At 40.7% G+C, this 20,026-nt stretch overlaps 1 protein-coding gene across 1 annotated transcript in view; it reads right to left on the bottom strand.

Annotated features, from left to right (window-relative positions):
• The window catches only part of OBI1 (ORC ubiquitin ligase 1), a 41,500-nt gene extending 24,138 nt beyond the window's left edge, over positions 1-17,362 (bottom strand). The window contains exon 1 of the mRNA XM_058186015.1: positions 17,195-17,362. Coding sequence (XP_058041998.1) covers positions 17,195-17,266 — 72 coding nt within the window. The 5' untranslated portion in view covers positions 17,267-17,362. The remainder of the gene's footprint in view (positions 1-17,194) is intronic.
• Between the last annotated feature and the right edge of the window lie 2,664 nt (positions 17,363-20,026).

Raw genomic sequence — 20,026 nt, 5'->3', positions numbered from 1 at the left:
GGCCAGAAGACACTACTTTGAATGGTCACTAAATGAACTGTTGCAAGTCAAGGACTATCTGTATTGTGCACCCCATTCTGTTGCTTGAATCTCCATAACTGTTGTGACGCAGGCCCAAGTAGGTAGTAAGAAACTCAGTCAGTATAAAAACAAACAAACTTTATTCGAACAGCTGAGAATTACTTCATTCTCAGCATAGATCAACTAAATTAAAGCAAAGTCCTCCCAACACAATTCCTCAGTCCTATCACCAACCTTGTTCCAATTAGGCAAACTTCCAAAAGCCTTTCTTGGCAAAAGTTCAGAAGACACCGATTTGAAACAAATGCAACAAGACAAAGCTATCAACGTTGTTTTCCGGCAAACAGCCCAAACGCCATTGCTGGTCCTTTAAGCCTCATGAGAGGGGCCAATCATTTCTTGGGCCTACTCCTGAGTCGTCCTCTTTGCTTTAGCTGCTCTTGCCTTCTGGCATTTCTTCTCATGCGTGCATTAGCAACAGGCTCCTCCTGTTCCTCTGCCTCACTACTGTCAGCCTCTGGAGGCTCTGGAGTCCACACCTCACTCCCCAATGGCCCTGGCCCCACCTTTGCCTCCGATGCAGAGCCTTCATCCGGGCCTTCCCCAGCCTCCAGGATTGGCCCATGCTCTTCCTTAGCCTCACCGGTATCCGACTCCATTGTCAGCTCCGCAGGCTATTGGGGGACCACAACAATAACTCAGCGGATGTCTGATTGGGATTTCAATACTCAATCCCTAATAGCCAAACAAGGCTTCACATGTTCTGGGAACGCCTATAAATTAAGCTCCTAATCAATCTAAGCCTTTGTTTTATTCAAACATATACATACAGAAATTACACACACACCCAGTCTTTTTAAATCTCCCCACTCAATATAAACTCAGAAAACAACTCTACGAAGCTAACATTTGCAATGGCACGACCCATCTCCATGTCGCTTGTGCTCCAATATCTCAGGGGTCGCCACAAAGAAGAAGGAGTCAACCTATTCTCCAAAGCACCAGAAGGCAGGACAAGAAGCAATGGATGGAAACTAATCCAAAACCATCCAGTTTTGGTCGCCACAATTTAAAAAAAGATGTTGAGATTCTAGAAAGAGTGCAGAGAAGAGCAACAAAGATGATTAGGGGACTGGAGGCTAAGACATATAAAGAACGGTTGCAGGAACTGGGTATGTCTAGTTTGATGAAAAGAAGGACTAGGGGTGACATGATAGCAGTGTTCCAATATTTCAGGAATTGCCACAAAGAAGAGGGAGTCAAGCTATTCTCCAAAGCACCTGAGAACAAGAAGCAAGGGATGGAAACTAATCAAGGAGAGAAGCAATTTAGAACTAAGGAGAATTTTCCTGACAGTTAGAACAATTAATCAGTGGAACAACTTGCCTCCAGAAGTTGTAAATGCTCCAGCACCAGAAGTTTTTAAGGAGATGTCGGATAACCATTTGTTTGAAGTGGTGTAGGGTTTCCTGCTTAGGCAGGGAGTTGGACTAGAAGACCTCCAAGGTCCCTTCCAACTCTGTTATTCTATTCTATTCTATTCTATTCTATTCTATTCTATTCTATTCTATTCTATTCTATTCTATTCTATTCTATTCTATTCTATTCTATTCTAATCTAATCTAATCTAATCTAATCTAATCTAATCTAATCAAGGAAAGAAGCAATCTAGAAATAAGGAGATTTTTTCTGACAGAACAATGTCAGAACGGCTTTTCCTTCAGAAGTTGTGGAGGCTTCATCACTGGAGGTTTTTAAGAAGACTGGACAACCATTTATCTGAAATGGTGAAGCTGCCAACCTAAGAGTTGTGAACTTCAACTCCCAGAATTCCCCAGTCAGCATGGCTAGCTGAGGGATTCTCTGAGTTGGAAGTCCACATATCTTAAAGTTACCAAGACCTCTGCTGTTAAGTGAATCTGGTTTCTTCTTTGGCTTTGATTTTCAGAAGGTTGCCAAAGGTGATCACATGACACACACACACACCTCCGGGGACACTGCAATCGTCGTAACTATGAGTCAGTTGCCAAATGTCTGAATTTTGACCACATGGCCATGGGGATACTTCTGAATTTTGATCACGTGACCACAAAGAGACCGCAACGAACCGGTTGTAAGTGTGAAAAGCAGTCATAAATCACATTTTTTCCAGTGCTGCTGTAACTCTAAATGGTCACTAAACAAACTGTTGTAAATCAAGGACTACCTATATTAGCCTATCAAACAGGTCACCAGTAATTGGCTCCAGATTTAGCAAATATAAATTTCATCTGCCCTCTGTCTTTTCAGGTTTAACGATAGCTAGATAATGGAAGTATAGTCATTGCTCCAATACACAATAAAGTGTTACAATAAAATTTGATTACCTGCCTATTCAAGTAAGTAAACAGGCAATTAAGTTTCCTTGTGCTATATTGGAATTATTATTTTTTTGCATAAAACCTAAGACAAAGGATCCAGAAAGAAGATAAAAATCAATAAACTCCCAATTTTAGCCATACCGAAGGATTCGCTCTTTCTCCCTCTAGGCCAAAAAAATCAAAAAATCAAAAATCAGAGCTTTCCTTAAAGGGCAAAAAAAGTTTTTATTAATCCTGCTGAGATGTTCCCAATTCAAGGAACATAACTATCTTTATAGTATAGTACAGTATAGTACAGTATGCAATTCTGTGTAAGATAAAATTCATCGGACCACGGAGAATTAGATTTTAAACGCTTTGTAACTTAACAAGATGCTTATGTATTTTCCTCAAAGAGCGAACTAAGAGTTTAGAAAAATAACTTTTTGAAGGACATTACTAATAAGATTTCTCTTTAATTGAAAATCCTGCAGAAGCTTTTGGGATTCAGAATTTCGGGGGGGGGACGACTCTGCATTGCTTAATGACTCTTGCCCTCTATAAAAAGCATTTCTTGTGGTCTCTAAAGTTACTTTTAATCCCCCAAATCTTCCCTTTTTTCTTTTGCTGCTAAATTGTCCTCCTTTCCAGCAGATTGAAGATGCAAAACGAAATTAAACACAACTCTAATGTCTCAAGTGTTGTGGTCTCCTGCTCTCAAAGTCAAATTGCCTTTAAGCTGACTCCAAAGTGTCTTACTTCCATGAGGTTTTTGTTGCTGTCTTCTGAGAACTTCTCAGGTACTTCCACATCCAATCACTAACCAGGATTGAACTTGGTTATTAGCTTTTATACAACCACTTACGATGCCTTACGTCAAAGGTTTCCAAACTTGGCAACTTTTAAGACTTGTGGACTTCAGCTTCCAGAATTCCTTAGCCAGCCACGCTGTTGAAGTCCAGAAGTTTTAAAATTGTCAAATTTGGACACCCCTGTCCTATGTGTACAGGTACGTTCTCAACGTACGACCGCCAATGAGCCCAAAATTTCTGTTGCTAAGTGAGACAGTTAATTTTGCCGGCCTCTGTTGTTAAGTGAATCACTGCTGTTGTTCAGTTAGTAACGTGATTGTTAAGCGAATCTGGTTCCCCCTCACTGACTTTGCTTGTCAGAAGGTCGCAAAAAGGGGATCACGTGACTTCCAAAAGACTGAAACCGTCATAAATATGAACCAGTTGTCAGGGTTCCAAGTAATACACCCATAGTAAATAGAACTCGGAGGCAGGTAAATTCCGAAAAGAATAGTTTTATTGGATATATCATATTGGCGCAGGCTGGTGAAAACCGACTATGATTATTCTTGCGGTTTTCACCTAATTAAAAGTAAAAGCTTGCCTCCTTCCCCAAACAGTCAGTCACATGGTCCAATCAAGGTGTCATCCGGTTGCCTGGTAACTTCACTCCTCCTCCTCTCTCTGGCCACCTCTGGGAATGTCCTTGGTTCCCAGGAGGAAGTATTTTGTTTTGGCTACAAATTCCAGCTATCTTCATTTCTCCTTCCCTATCCCTCAGCTCAGTGGTGAAATGGAAAAATTGTTACTACTGGTTCTGTGGGCGTGGCTTTGACTAGGTGGGCGTGGCCAACTTTTTAAAAAAAACTTTTAAAGCATTTTTTCTACAACCTCTTCAGCCAAAGAGGTTGTAAAAAATGCTTTTAAAAGGCTCTGACGATCCCAGCTGAGCCGCGCGATCGTCAGAGGCTTTTTTTTTTACTTTTAAAAGCATTTTTTTGGCCGAAGAAAAAATGCTTTTAAAAGTTAAAAACAAAACCTCTGATGATTGCGCGGCTCAGTTGGGCATGGGGATTTTTGCTACCGGTTCTCCGAACCACCTGCCGCCATCGCTACCGGATCGAACAATCCGGTCCGAACCGGGAGCATTTCACCCCTGCCTCATCTCCAGTGTGGAAACACAGAAGCCTTAAAATGTCCTCGGTCAGGTCAGCTTCAGGGTTGACATCAGTCACCAAACATTTGAATTTTGATCATGTGACCGTGGGGATGCTACAAGGGTCGTAAGTGTGAAGTCAGAACTATCAGAAGTCATTTTTCACTGCTGTTTTCACTTTGGTCACTAAATAAACGGCTGTAAGTCAAGAACTATCTATACACAGTGATCTATCTTGATGGCAAAAAAGTAATCCGTTATCTACCTCAGGGATCTCCAACCTTGGTCCCTTTAAGACTTGTGGACTTCAACTCCCAGAGTCCCTCAGCCAGCAAAGCTGGCTGAGGAACTCTGGGAGTTGAAGTCCACAAGTCTTAAAGGGACCAAGGTTAGAGACCCCTGCTCTACCTACGCATTAAAGGCTTGGAGGAGGGGATCCCTTCAAAGTCAAGGGGATTGTCGATACAGCCAATTGGCACAGCACAACCCAAGGAACCAGTTTTACAAACTTCACAACCCTTGTGTGACTTGAATTCTGTTTATCACACCTAAATAGAAAAAAAAAATATGCGGAAAGCTGGAAGCGATTTGCTTCCCCCGCCCCCCATTGATTGGATGACATAGGGGAGAGAGAGAGGGAAAAAAAAGTGGCAATTCTATTTCCATTCAAATCTGACGCAAGAGTCAGAAATCGATACGGTAATTCACTAGCAGAGAAAAGGCCCTGACAACTTCAAGGCTGATTTTCGGCGCAGATCATTTATGAAATCCAGGTGGAGAACTTTCACCTGAAGCAAAATAAGCCATGGCTTAAAAGGTAGAGCAATCTTACTGAAGCTAAAGCACTCCTGGGTCAGCTTAACATTTGGACAGTGGACTACAGGCCGTTCTCAACTTACAACCCTGCATTTGGTGACCAAAATTAGAGCAGCACTGAAAACAAGGGGACTTAGGACCAGTTTTCACACCTATAAGCGTTTGCGCGATCCAAATTCAGACATTTGGCAACTGGCATGTACTCAGGACAGCTGCAGTGCCCTTGGGGGGGGGTCACGTGAGCCCCTTTTGCGACCTTCGGATAAGCAAAGTCAGCAAAGAAGTCAGATTCACTTAACAACCGCGTTACTAACTTAACAATTGCGATTCGTTTAACAACGGGGGCAAGGAAGGTTGTAACATGGGGCAAACGTCACTTAACAGTGATCTCGCTTAGCAACAAAAATTGGGGGTTCAATTGCAGTCGTAAGTCGAGGACTACCTATACCTAGAAGCCTTGGGTCTTTTTGAGTTCACCTGGATATTATAACATGCATTGAGTCGCTAACAATTTCACAAATGTGAAATAAGAATGCACGATCATTCCTCAGGATTGCACGTAAATCAAGCAGTTTGGAGTCCTTGGTGCTCTCTGAGCTTGGTGGGTTTTCTTTTCTTTTTCTTTTTTTGAAATTGTTTTATCATAAAGCCGTGATGGCAAACCTATGGCATGTGTGCCAGAAGGGGCACGCAGAGCCATCTTTCTGGGCACATGAGCCGTCGCCTGTTGCTTTTTCGGGTTCCGGCATGCCAGCCAGCTGGTCTTCATGCGTGCATGTGTGCTGAAAACCGGAAGAGCAGGCTCCCGGTGTGCATGTGCATGTCAGAAAGACAATCTTTCTGTTTCCGGCATGCGCATGCGCTCCAGCCAGCTGGTCTTTGCACACCAGAAACTGGAAGACCAGGTGGCTGAGATGCATGTGCACACCAGAAACCAGAAGATCTCTTCCCAGCATGCACATGCGTGCCAGCCAGATGGTCTTCACGCATGTATGCCAAAAGACCAGGATGCATACCGCAAACTGAAAGATCATCTTCCCTGTGCATGCATGCGCACCGGGAGCCTGCTCTTCCGGTTTCTGGTACACGCGCGCGCTCCCGTTTTGGCACTTGGCGCTGAAAAGGTTTGCCAACACTATCATAGAGAATAAAATACAGAACAGTAAAACGAACAAAATGAAACAGAGCAAAAACACATGTTCAACCCTAACAGCAACAAAGAAAAAAACAGCGTACAAAAAAAGAAGAAGAAAAAAGTGGTTGATTGGATTTAACATTTAACTTGTAAGATCCAACCTGGCTGAGTGCTGAAAGAAAAGGAAAAGCAATAAATTCTCCTCCCCTTTTACACACGCACACACACACACACAAACAATGTGTGTGTGTGTGTATGTGTGGACAGACAAACATAGAGAGATGAGAGAGAGAGAGAGAGAGAGAGAGAGATGATACCTAGATAGCTATATAGAGGGGGCAGAGAGAAAGAGATGATAGTGTGTTTATATTTATTTTATATATATATATATATATATATGTCTGTCTGTCTATCTGTCTGTCTGTCTGTCTTTCGTTATTCGGGTTTTTTCCCACGTAAAATTGGAAGTGTCTTGGCGACGTTTCGACGAAGTCTCATTCGTCACCTTCAGGCTTCAGCTTCGTGCTTCTGGGAGCAATGTGTGATTGCAGCTGTTTCTTCCTTTTAACTGCTAGTGGGGGTTTGAACTGATTGGGTGGGAGCTTGGCTGTGCTCTGATTGGATGGGGGTTTTTTTGTGCTCTGATTGGATGGGGGTGTGTCCTGTTTGGGTGGGGGCTTGGTTGTGCTCAGATTAGTCTGAGTTGCAGGGGGATTTGAGCTGGTGAGCTGCATTGCTGTTGTTTGGCTTCATGTTTGTGGTCGTGCTACATCTTCATAGTGGGTGTCTGTCTGCTGCATGTATGGATTGGAGGGGTTTGAAATGGCTAATGTTGCAGCTGCGGTCTGGCTTCTGGTCCTTGGTCGTGCTTCATGATCAGTGTGGGTTTGGGTCTGCTTTCTGGGTGGATGTGTGGTGGTGACATCCTGTGTGGACCTCGTGAGTGTGGGAATGGTGTCATTCCTCGTATTAGGGACTTTTTAAAGTCAATTAAATTAGATGATACCTCCCGCCTACCAGCCATTTGGAAACCCGCCCTTATTGACAAACGAGTCCCTAACACGAGGAATGACACCAGACCCACACTCACGAGGTCCACAAAGGATGTCACCACTACACATCCACCCAGAAAGCAGACCCAAACCTCCACTAGCAGTTAAAAAGAAAGAAACAGCTGCAATGACACATTGCTCCCAGAAGCACGAAGCTGAAGCCTGAAGATGACGAATGAGACTTCGTCGAAACGTCACCAAGACACTTCCAATTTTACGCGGGAGAAAACCCGAATAACCAAAGACCTACATACAAACACCCGCGAAAACCTCAGAAAATATATATATATATATATATATATATATATATATATATATATATATATATATATATGTATGTATGTATGTGTGTATGTATGTATATGTATATGTATGTATATATATATAAATTTTCGTAGGTTTTCACGGGTATAGGTATATAGGTCTTGGCATATTCGGGTCTTTTCCTGTGTAAGGTTGAGAGTATCTTGGCGACATTTCGACCACGCTTTGCTCACACGCAGCTCCGACCACGCTTTGCTCACACAAGCACGAAGCCGAAAGCACCAGCCTGAAGATGATGAGTGAGACCTCGTTGAAACGTCGCCAAGATACTCTCAACCTTACACGGGAAAAGACCCGAATATGCCAAGACCTACACACACACACATGCACACACATGAAAAAAAAAAAGAAAAAGCAGTCAACAGGTTGAGCTAAACATTACACTAATCTTCAAATCCCTCTGTTAGCCCTCTGTTATTATATTTAAGACGTAGAAACTCCACAAACGGTTTCTACTCTCTTATAAAGCTGTCTAGTCCAACTAGAGTTTGTCTCTAATTAAAGCAGTTAATTTCACCTTCTCCACTAATTTGGTTGGTGGTTTCTCTTTTAAACTGATAGAGAATATTTGTATGTTGAGGTTGACATGAGGGGTTCTTGGGACTTTCTGAGCTTGGTGGTTTTCTCGCAGATGTTTCATTACCTAAACTAGGTAACATTTCCCAAACAAGGCACACTGATGATGTTACCTAGTTTGGTAATGAAAAGTCAGATAGCTCAGAAAGCAGCAAGAACCCCTCACATCAATCTCGACATATATATATTCTCCTCTTATCCATTTTAAAGAGACTTTTTCAACTCAGTTGAAGTTCAATTGTAACTTCAGTTCAATTGTAACTTCAAACAGTCACTCGGTGAATGGCTGTACCTTGAGAACTACGTGTACTGCTTTTCATTTTCTAGGTAGAGGGGTAAATAAACAACAAGCTTGCTTCCGTTTCAGAAACTATGCCTAAATTACCTGAACTAGCTAACATTACCCAAACAAGGCGCACTGGTGATGTTACCTAGTTTGGTAATGAAACATCTGTGAGAAAACCACCAAGCTCAGAAAGCAGCAAGAACCCCTCAAGTCAACCTCGATATATAAAATATTCTCCTCTATTAATTTTAAAGAGACTTCTTCAACTCAGTTGAGGTTCAATTGTGACTTCAAAAATAGTCACTCAGTGAATGGGTTGTAAGTCGAGAACTACCTACACTACTTTCACTTTTCATTTTCTAGGTAGAGGGATAAATAAAACAACAAGCTTGCTTCCGTTTCATAAAGACGTTTTGGAAACTATGCGGCGTGTCTCTTCAAGAACACCAATGGCTTACATCCAGGGTTTTTTTTTTCCCCCTGACAAAATTATAAGACTTCCTTCTATCGGGAGAAACTTCCAATTAGTCACCGGCTTACGACTTACACATCTCCAAATGCATTTTCTTTATTTACTCAGGGGCTAGGACATTGAGCTTGTCGATCGAAAAGTCGGCAGCTCAGTGGTTCGAATCCCTAGTGCTGCCGTGTAACGGGGTGAGCTCCCATTACTTGTCCCAGCTTCTGCCAACCTAGCAGTTTCGAAAGCACGTAAAAATGCAAGTAGAAAAAATAGGGACCACCTTTGGTGGGAAGGTAACAGTGTTCCGTGCGCCTTTGGCGTTGAGTCATGCCGGCCACATGACCACGGAGACGTCTTCGGACAGCGCTGGCTCTTCGGCTTTGTAACGGAGATGAGCACCGCCCCCTACAGTCGGGAACGACTAGCACGTATGTTCGAGGGGAATCTTTACCTTTACCTTTATTTCTTAACCTGCCCATCTCCCTCCCTCTCTGCATTCCTAATTCAGAGATTCTTTTCAGTCATTTTTTTTCCCCACCCACAAATTCATCCAGTTCTTCTCCTGTTCTTCAGAAAGAGGATTATTATTTTTTTACATTCAAATGAGCAATTCATGTTTTCTTTTTCAAACTGAAAATTACCTACAGAGTGCTATCTTAACATTATGAGCCATTCCTGAGCTAAACCAATACATCATGTTTGTCCTTAAATGATACTTCAAACAAGTCTGGGGAAAAAAAAAAGAAATGTAATGTTACGCAACGATGACCCAACTCCACATGTAATTGCCAATATTAAACTAACACCATCCATACTTCAGCCTATTTCCCATATAGAATATAAACTGAAAGTCACTTAAAGATTCCTGTCTAATGTCTGCCTATTTTTGAGCTAAACCAATACATAAAAATAAAGGTTCCCCTCTCACATATGTGCTAGTCGTTCCCAACTCTAGGGGGTGGTGCTCATCTCCGTTTCAAAGCCGAAGAGCCAGCGCTGTCCGAAGATGTCTCTGTGGTCATGTGACCGGCATGACTAAACGCCAAAGGCGCACGGAATGCTGTTACCTTCCCACCAAGATGGTCCCTATTTTTCTACTTGCATTTTTTACGGGCTTTCGAACTGCTAGGTTGGCAGAAGCTGGGACAAGTCACGGGAGCTCACCCTGTTACGCGGCACTAGGGATTCGAACCGCTGAACTGACAACCTTTTGATCGACAAGCTCAATGTTTTAGCCACTGAGCCACCCTTCTAAAACCAATACATATTTGTCCTTAAATTATACTCCAAACAAGTCTGAAAAAAAGAAATGTTACACAATGACCCAACCTCACATATAATTGCCAATATTAAACTAACACCATCCATACTCCAGCCTATATCCTATATAGAATATAAACTGAAAGTCACTTAAAGATTCCTGCCTAACATCTGCCCATTTTTTTGAGCTAAACCAATAAATCTTTGTCCTTAAATTATACTCTAAACAAGTCGGGAAAAAAGAAATATGCTACACAATGACCCAACCCCACATATAATTGCCAATATTAAACTAATGCCACCCATACGTCATCCAATTTCCTATATATAGAATATAAAGCAAACAAACTGCTACTCTGTGCATTCAGGTGCAAAGTTAGGAGTTTGTTAATCTTATTCTCGCTGTGGGAGAGAACCATAATGAAAATGCTTATGCTGGTCTATGACTATAATAAAGATTTGATTAGTCTTTTTGCCTTCTTTCTTGAAAACGAACACATTCATAGCACAGGACCAATGTTTTAATAAAGTAAGGCTTGAATTTTTGCACCGAGATGACAAAGAAGCATATTTAAACCCATTTGACCATGGAATTAACTTGATTTGTGGCCAGTTTTCTCTCTCTAAACTCAATCTACTTTATTGGGCCGGGGATAAAATTAAGAGCATCTTAATAGATATATATGGATCCATATAAATATATATGGATGCTATATATAACTATATCTATCTATCTCCCTTCTCCCCTCTATCTATCTATCTATCTATCTATCTATCTATCTATCTATCTATCTATCTATCTATCTATCTATCTATCTATCTATCTAATGGGACATGGTGGCTCAGTAACTAAGATGCTAAGCTTGTCGATCGACAGGTCGGCAGTTCAGCGGTTCGAATCCCTAGTGCCGCGTAACGGGGTGAGCTCCCGTTACTTGTTCCAGCTTCTGCCAACCTAGCAGTTCGAAAGCACGTAAAAAAATGCAAGTAGAAAACTAGGGCCCACCTTTGGTGGGAAGGTAACAGCGTTCCCTGTGCCTTTGGCATTTAGTCATGACAGCCACATAACCACGGAGAAGTCTTTGGACAGCGCTGGCTCTTCGGTTTGAAATAGAGATGAGCACCGCCCGCCCGCGCACACACACACATATTTATTTATTTATTTTATTTATTTTATTTATTATTTAAATTTCTATACCGCCTTTCTCCCGAAGGACTCAGGGCAGTTTACAGCCAAAATAAAACAATCAATATAAAAGTTAAAACCAATTTAAAAGCAAAAATTCAAAGTTGGCTGGACCATTTAAAACCAATAAAAACCCCATTTAAAACCTTTAGGCCAATCCTGCGCGATGAAATAAAAATGTTTTCAGCTCGTGTCTAAAGGTCTGGAGATCAGGGAGTGGCGAATACCCGGTGGTAGCTCATTCCAGAGGGTTGGTGCCCCCACAGAGAAGGCCCTCCCCCTGGGGGTCACCAGCCGACATTGTCTGGTCGACGGCACCCTGAGGAGACCTTCCCTATAGGAGCGCACTGGTCGATGGGAGGCCGCCGGTAGCAGCAGGCGGTCCCGTAAATAACCCGGTCCTACGCCATGGAGCGCTTTAAAGGTAGTAACCAACACCTTGAATTGTACCCGAAAGACCACTGGAAGCCAGTGCAGCCTGCACAGGAGGGGTGTTATATGGGAGCAACGAGTCATTGCTCCCATATAACACATTGCTCCCAGAAGCACGAAGTTGAAGCCTGAAGATGACGAATGAGACTTCGCCGAAACGTCGCCAAGACACTTCCCATTTTACGCAGGAGAAAACCCGAATAACCAAAGACCTACACACACACACATACACATATATTTACATTTACATTTATATTTTACAAAATTTACAATTTTAATTGTTTTTTAATTTGTATTTATATGTATTTTAACTGCCTGTGAACCGCCCTGAGTCCCTAGGGAGATAGGGCGGTATATAAATTTGAAAAATAAATAAATAAATAAAATAAATATATATTGCCCTAAGCTCCAAGAAGGCAGGATAATACATTTAATAATAATAATTATGTGTTTATCTCCAGATTACGGTAACTCCCACTGTGATGAAATTGTCACCAAAAAGTATTCAAAATATGCAGGTATGTTGGCCAGATTGGAATCCACTGTACATGTACGCAGCTAGGGTTAAATGACAGACGCTTCCTGTTAGCTCTGCTTTTAAAAGTTCAGGATAACTGAAAATCCACTTCCTCTTGTATGAGCCAGGTCACTGTTCTATAGCCCAAATATTGGCTGCGATATTCTGGGAGTTGAAGTCCACATATTTTCAGCTTGCCAAGGTTGAGAAACTTGTCTCCAGTCTTCCTTAGAGGCCAGCTCCTTTCTAAGGAGAAATAGACTTCATCGCTGCCAAATCAGGCAACAGTAAAAACTGCACAGCTAGTCCTCAACTTACAACACAACAGAGCCCAAAATTTCTGTTTGCCACTTTTTTTTTTTTTGCTTCAGTTAAGTGGATCACTGCAATTGTTAAGTTAGTTATTATAGTTGTTTAGTTAGTCGGTTGTTAAGTAAATCTGGCTTCCCTATTGACTTTGCTTGTCAAAAGGTCGCCAAAGGAGGAATCGTATGAGCCTGCAACCGTCATAAAGACAAGTCAATTGCCAAGCATCTTGAATTCTGATCACGTGACCCTGGGGAATGCTGCAAGTCATAAGTATGAAAAACGGTCGTCATTTTTTTTTAGCACTGTTGCCACTTTGAATGGTCACTAAATGAATACTTGTAAGGTGAGGGCTACCCGTACTAGCCCATCAGACCATTAGTAGGTATTAATACTATTTTGACATTTTTTTAGGCATATAAGCCGTGGTGGTGCATGGTTAGAATGCAGTACTGCGGATTACTTCTGCTGACTGCCGGCTGCCTACAGTTCGATTCTCAACGGCTCAAGATTGACTCAGATAATATATAAAGGCAGAAGTGAGAAAGAGGTAATTGAAAATCGAATCAAAGATACAGAAGCCAAACAAGATTGTGTCAGTGGTCCTTGTCTTTACATCTTGGAGCCTGATCATCTTATTTATGCATTAATTTAGAAATATCCATTTCGTGAGTTTGATCTTTATCATACCGACTAAGCTTATCATCATTGAAGGACAACGTCATCAGGGATGGGAGGGAAGCAAAAATGTCATTGCAAAGCTAAATCTACACGTACATTAAGTCTATGTAGATAATAATCTGCACCATCTACATTTACATAAACGTACATTTGCATTAGATACCTCCGCTTTTATTATCCATTTTTTAACATATGCATTTTTATTCAAATTTATATAGGCTGTGCCGTAGTGGCCCAGTGGTTAGAATGCAGTATTGCAGGCTAATTCTGCCAACTGGCAGCAGTTCGATTCTCAAATGCTCAAAGTTGACTCAGCCTTCCATCCTTCCGAGGTTGGTAAAATGAGGACCCAGACTGTTGGGGGAAATAGGCTGACTCTGTAAACTGCTTAGAGAGGGCTGTAAAGGACTGTGAAGCGGTACATAAGTCTAAGTGCTATTGCTATTTGTTTTTATTACATCTTTAAGTGCTCCTTGTACAGAGAAAGTGAAGAAAAACGTATTTACAGTTAATATCTTTATGAGGAAATGAAACAGATGAGAAAATACATCATCACTGCCAAGTGATTGCATTGTGGAGCGATGGCTCAGTATCTAAAGACACTGTAAAGCTGACAGCTCGGGTTCAAGAACCTGAGCACTGTGCAACCGGGTAAGCTCCCGTTCTTGCCTCATCTCCTGTCCTCCTAGGCAGTTCTGAAAGCATGCAAATGCAAGTAGATGAACAAGTACCACATCGGTGGGAAGGTAACAGAGTTCTGTGCATCTTTGGTGTTTAGCCATGCTAGCCACACATGTCTACAGAAAATGTCTTCGGACCACACTGGCTCCGGTGTGGCCAAGAACTGGAGATGAGCACCAAACTCTGGGCAACCTTAATTTACCTTTTTTGCAAGAGCCTACCACTAAAACAATTCCTTAGAAGCCAAATTCAAGAGGGAGAACTCAATAATGGACCGGGCCATCAGGAGAACAGTCCCCAATTCTGGGGGGGGGGGGGGGAGGAAGAAAGTCCATGGGCCATGACAGTCACATTATTGTCCTAGGGGAAAAACCGGACACCACACAAATCTAACAAATGCAGAAGGATAAGGACAGCGGAAAGCCACCACAAATCAGAGAAAAAAGTAGGAAATAATACAGATCCAAAATCACTGTAGCTCAGCTGTCACAACCAGTTTACAATTTCTGACCTTCAAACCTTTTAAAGCTCTTTGACCTTAGAAGAAGGTAAGTGAGCGAAAACCCAATAAGCTTCAACACAACCTGCAGATGAAGAGGAGTCTTTCAGCAAGCCGTACAGGTAGACCTCGATTTAAGACAGTTCATTTAGTGACCGTCCCAAGTTACGACAGCACTGGGGGGGGGGGGAAAGAGGGGACTTGCAACCATTTTTGCTCAGTTACAAATTTTGCAGCATCTCCATGGCCACGTGATTCAAAATTTGACAGACTTGGCAACTGGTTCATAGTTACGACGGTCGCCGTGTCCAGGAATCCTGCGATTCCCCTTTTTTTAAGGACTTCCTGACAAGCGAAGTCAATGGGGAAGGCCAGGTTCATCACTTAACAACCGGCTTTCTAAATTTAACAACTGCAATTCACTTAACCATGGCAAAACGGGGCAATGCTCCCTGAACCAATGTCTCGCTCAACAACAGACATAGACAGACATTTTGGGCTCAATTCTGGTCGTAAGCCAAGGACTACCTGTATGGTTTAGCAATAAGATGGCGGCTCTCTGTTATTCAGCCCCCCCCAACGTCAATTAAGCAGCAAACCAAACCCCCAAACGGGTTTTACTCACAACTACTGACAAAAAACGACAACTCTAATTGAAAAGCATGAATCTTCCGACACCCAAAAAGGAAACATACAAGAAGGAGAGAAGGAGAAGGGAGAGGGGAGAGAGAGAGAGAGAGAGGAAATCTAAGGGGCGTGCATAAGAGCACAAACGTGCCTACCATTCCTATCCTATTGTTTCTCTTTTTTTCTTCATATATATATATATATATATATTTGTTTTCTGAGGTTTTCGCGGGTGTTTGTATGTAGGTCTTTGGTTATTCGGGTTTTCTCCCGCGTAAAATTGGAAGTGTCTTGGAAATTGGAAGCACGAAGCTGAAGCCTGAAGATGACGAATGAGACTTCATCGAAACATCGCCAAGACACTTCCAATTTTACGTGGGAGAAAACCCGAATAACCAAAGATCTACATACAAACACCCGCGAAAACCTCAGAAAACATATATATATATATGTATAAGCATATATATATATATGCTTATACCTCCTTATATTTCCTCATATATATGTTTATATACTATATAATCTTTTGTGTGATGCTTATGTATATTGTTGTGACAAATAAAAATCAATCAATCAATCAATCAGTCATTCAAATCTTTTGTCCAGTTCTGTCTTTTTTCCTTGCCAGGGATTTTCTTGAAGCTCTGCTACATTTGCATGGCAGCAAGAATGATATTATTATTATACTTTTATTCATTAAGCATGAAAGTCAGTCACCTGAACATTTAAAAATGTATCACAATTATTACTGACTGGCGCTGGTGGTTGATACAGGTTGCTGCCAGCATCCTAGGTATCGACCTATTATTTATTATTCTATTATCTCTTTTATTCATTAAACATGAATTTAGTCAACTGTTCATTTAAAAATGTTTCACAAATACCATTGACTGGTGCTAATGGTTGATACGGGTTGCTGCCAGCATCCTCGGTATCAATCTAATATTGTTATTATTGTTATTATTATCTTTTATTCATTAAACATGAAACTCAGTCAACTAAGCATTTAAAAATGTATCATGAATACCATTGACTGGTGCTAATGATTGATACAGGTTGCTACCAGCGTCCTAGGTATAACCAAGTATTAATAATATTATTATTTATTTTATTCATTAAACATGAAACTCAGTCAACTGATCACTTAAAAATGTATCACAAATACCATTGACTGGTGCTAATGGTTAATAGGGGTTGCTGCCAGAGACCTAGGTATCAACCAATAATAATAATAATAATAATAATAATAATAATAATAATAATAATAATAATAATAATAATAATAATAATAATAATAATAATAAATCTACTTTATTCATTAAACATGAAACTCAATCAACTGATCGTTTTAAAACGTGTCACAAATACGATTGATTGGCATTAACGGTTGATAGGGGTTGCTGCCAGGGTCCTAGGTATCAACCAATTATTATTATTATCTGCTTTATTCATTAAACATGAAACTCAAGTCAACTGATCATTTAAAAATGTGTCACAAATACCATTGACTGGTGCTAATGGTTGACACCAGCGTCCCAGGTATCAACCAAGTACCTTCTTAAGATTATTATTAGTAGTAGTACTATTATTATTATTTATTCGGAAAGCCGGCCATTGAAAGTCCGTTTGGAAAGCGGAAATGCAGCTTCCCCGACAGCAAAAAAACAACAACAAAAACCCGGTTTTGCTCCCCTGCCATTCTTCCACCTAATTTAAGGCCTTCCTCGTCCTGTCTCTCTAAAAGCCACCGCAGCCTCGCTGAGCTTTTCGGCGAGCCTCGTTTCAAAGCGAGGACAAAGCTTGGATTCCGAAAGAATCGCCCATTCAAGCCACGCGGCGGGTGTTTTTTGTTTTTTTTAAGAGAAAAGGAAGGAGAGAGAAGAAAGAACGCGTGGAATGAAGAAAAGAAAAGAAAAGCGCTTTGCCCAACCGGGGGCTTTTCTGCGTCCCACGCGCATTTTCCAAGGGAGTGGCGTCGGCGCCGGACACGTTTCCCACTCCGCGCGGTCCCTTTGTAATCAGCCCAAAGGCGAGGCTGGCGTTTACCTTTCCCAAGCAAATGTGGCAAGTGATGGGCAGCGTGAGAGACAATGTAACACTCTGAACGTTCTGAGCCATTGTGACGTTTCGAATCCCGCGAGCGTGAAAGTTCCAACCCACCAGCTGCAAGCGCCGCAGCAGGGAACGGAAAAGGGAACCCTCGCTCTTCCAACTCTCACGCTGCTTAAAGGCTTCGCGTACGGCAAGCCGCCGAGGCCAAACTTCCTTCCTTCCGTGGAGGGAAGGGAACGCTTTTTTTTTTTTTGGTTTTTTTGCAGAACTCTCCACCTCGGAGGAGGAGAGGAGGAGGAGGAAGGGGCGGAGCCGAGTAACAGGAGTCCGCTCAGGCGCGAGAACGCGCGATTCTTTTAAGCGAGATGGTCCTTCTCGCTCGCCGTTTTAAACATAAAAAAATAAAATATAAAATAAAACAAAACAGTAAAATAGTAATATAAAATAATAATAATAATAAAGAATAAAGAATAATAAAATAAAATAGTAATGAAATAAAATAGTAATAAAATAAAATAGTAAAATAAAAAATAAAATAAAATAGTAAAATAAAAAAATAAAACAAAACAGTAAAATACAATACGATACGACAGTTCGTTTAGTTAAATAAGTGACTGTCTAGGTGCTTTTATTTGATTGTTTTAATTGTTTTATTTTATTTTACTGTTTTGTTTTATTTTTTATTTTACGATTTTATTTTTTATTTTACTAGTTTATTTCATTACTATTTTATTTCATTTTATTACTATTTTATTATTTTACTGTTTTGTTTTATTTCATTATTTTATTTTATTTTTATTATCTATTTTATTTTCTTTTTATTATCTATTTTATTTTACTATTTTATTTTTTATTTTATTTTATTATTTTAATTATTTTTTTATATTTAATATTTTACTTTTTATTTTATTTTAGTTTTATTGTATTGTATCGTATTGTATTTTACTGTTTTATTTTTTATTTTGCTATTTTATTTTATTTTTAATTTTCTATTTTATTTTATTACTATTTTATTTTATTTTATTATTTTTATATTTTATATTACTATTTTACTGTTTTGTTTTATTTTATTTTATTTTATTTTATTTTACTCACCTGGAGTATCATTGGTTGAGTAACAATGACATACACAATTAATAATGGATCTTCAAGACTGATTACGGGAATATGGGGATCTGTATGTACAGGTACTTCTCAAATTTTGACCAGAATTGACATCCGAATTTCTGTTGCTAAGCGAGACAGATGTTAAGTGAAATTTGTCCCATTTTATGACCTTTCTTCCCACAGTTGTTAAAGGAAGCGCTGTACCTGTTACATTAATAACATGGTTGTTAAATGAATCTGGCTTCCCTTTTGACTTTGCTTGTCATAAAGTCGCAAAGGGGGACTCACAAGGGGATGCCGTTGTAACTTTGAATGGTCACTAAGTGAATGATTGTAAATCGAGGACTACCTATACTTTAAAGCTATAGCTTTCAACAGTCCTAATACAGCCAATTACTAGGTAAGGATCCTGATGTACTTAGGAATTTGGCCCAATGAAGCCTTTCCTCCACTGGATCTCTAATTCTTCTTCATTCTTCACTCAAAGTTACATCTTCATTCTCCACCTCCCTTGCTTCCGCCCCCCCCCCAAGTTGTTTTATTCCAAAATGTGGCTTACATCCAGTGGTGGGATTCAAGTAATTTAACAACTGGTTCTCTGCCCTAATGATTTCTTCCAACAGCCAGTTTGCCAAACTGCTCAGAAAGTTAACAACCGATTCTCCCGAAGTGCGGATTAATGATTTACCTGTGGAGGTAGTTAGCAGCATCAAGTTTCTGAGTGTCCCAAAGCAGGGGTGAAATGTAAAATTTGTTACTACCGGTTCTGTGGGCGTGGCTTGGTGGGGGGTAATGTGACTGTGGGCGTGGCCAACTTTTTTTTTTTTTACTTTTAAAAGCATTTTTTCTACAACCTGTTCAGCTGAAGAGGTTGTAAAAAAATGCGTTTAAAAGCCTCTTATGATCAGGGAACTCAGCTGGGATCACCAGAGGAGCCTTTTAAAAGCATTTTTCTACCGAAGAGGTTGTAGAAAAAAATGCTTTTAAAGGGTTCTGATGATTCCAGCTGAGTTGCCTGATCGCCAGAACCCTTTAAAAGCATTTTTTTTGCTTTTGCTTTTTAAAAAATAATTTTAAAAGGTTCTGATGATCCCAGCTGAGCTGCACCATCATCAGAGGCTTTTTTTTTACTTTTAAAAACATTTTTTCTACCGAAGAAAAAATGCTTTTAAAAGTAAAACAACAACAAAAAACCTGTGATGATCACGCAGCTAAGCTGGGCATGTGGGGGGCAGAGATTTTTGCTCCTGGTTCTCCAAACCACCTGTTGCCATCGCTACCAGATCAGGCGATCCGGTCCAAACCGGGAGCATTTCACTCCTGTCCCAAGAGTGATTTCTGGTTTTTCTTTGAAGAGGTTTTGCTTCTCATCCATGAAGTTTCTTCGGCTTTTCTTCTTCAGCTTCTTGAATGGGAAGCGAAACCTCTTCAAAGAAAAACCAGAAAGTCCAGTTGTCTCTTGAAAAAAAAAAAGCACCTTTGGGACAACCATGACCTGGATGACTGAGAATCTCTGTAGACAAGTTTCTGAGTGTGCAGCTAATGAGTAGACTAGTTTGGTCACTCAGAAGTGAGACACTGGTGAAGCGGGGACAGCAACACCTGCATTTACTGCGTCACATGAAAAATATGCATCTTCCTTCCCCTGTCCTCACCACTTTCTATAGAGGGACGATCGAGAGCATCCTGTCATATTGCATTACTGTGTGGCTTGGAAGC

The sequence above is a fragment of the Ahaetulla prasina genome, chromosome 5, assembly GCF_028640845.1.
Source record: "Ahaetulla prasina isolate Xishuangbanna chromosome 5, ASM2864084v1, whole genome shotgun sequence".
NCBI lineage: Eukaryota > Metazoa > Chordata > Lepidosauria > Squamata > Colubridae > Ahaetulla > Ahaetulla prasina.
Note: the sequence above shows the minus strand (reverse complement) of the source record. Positions and strands in the feature narration are given on the sequence as shown.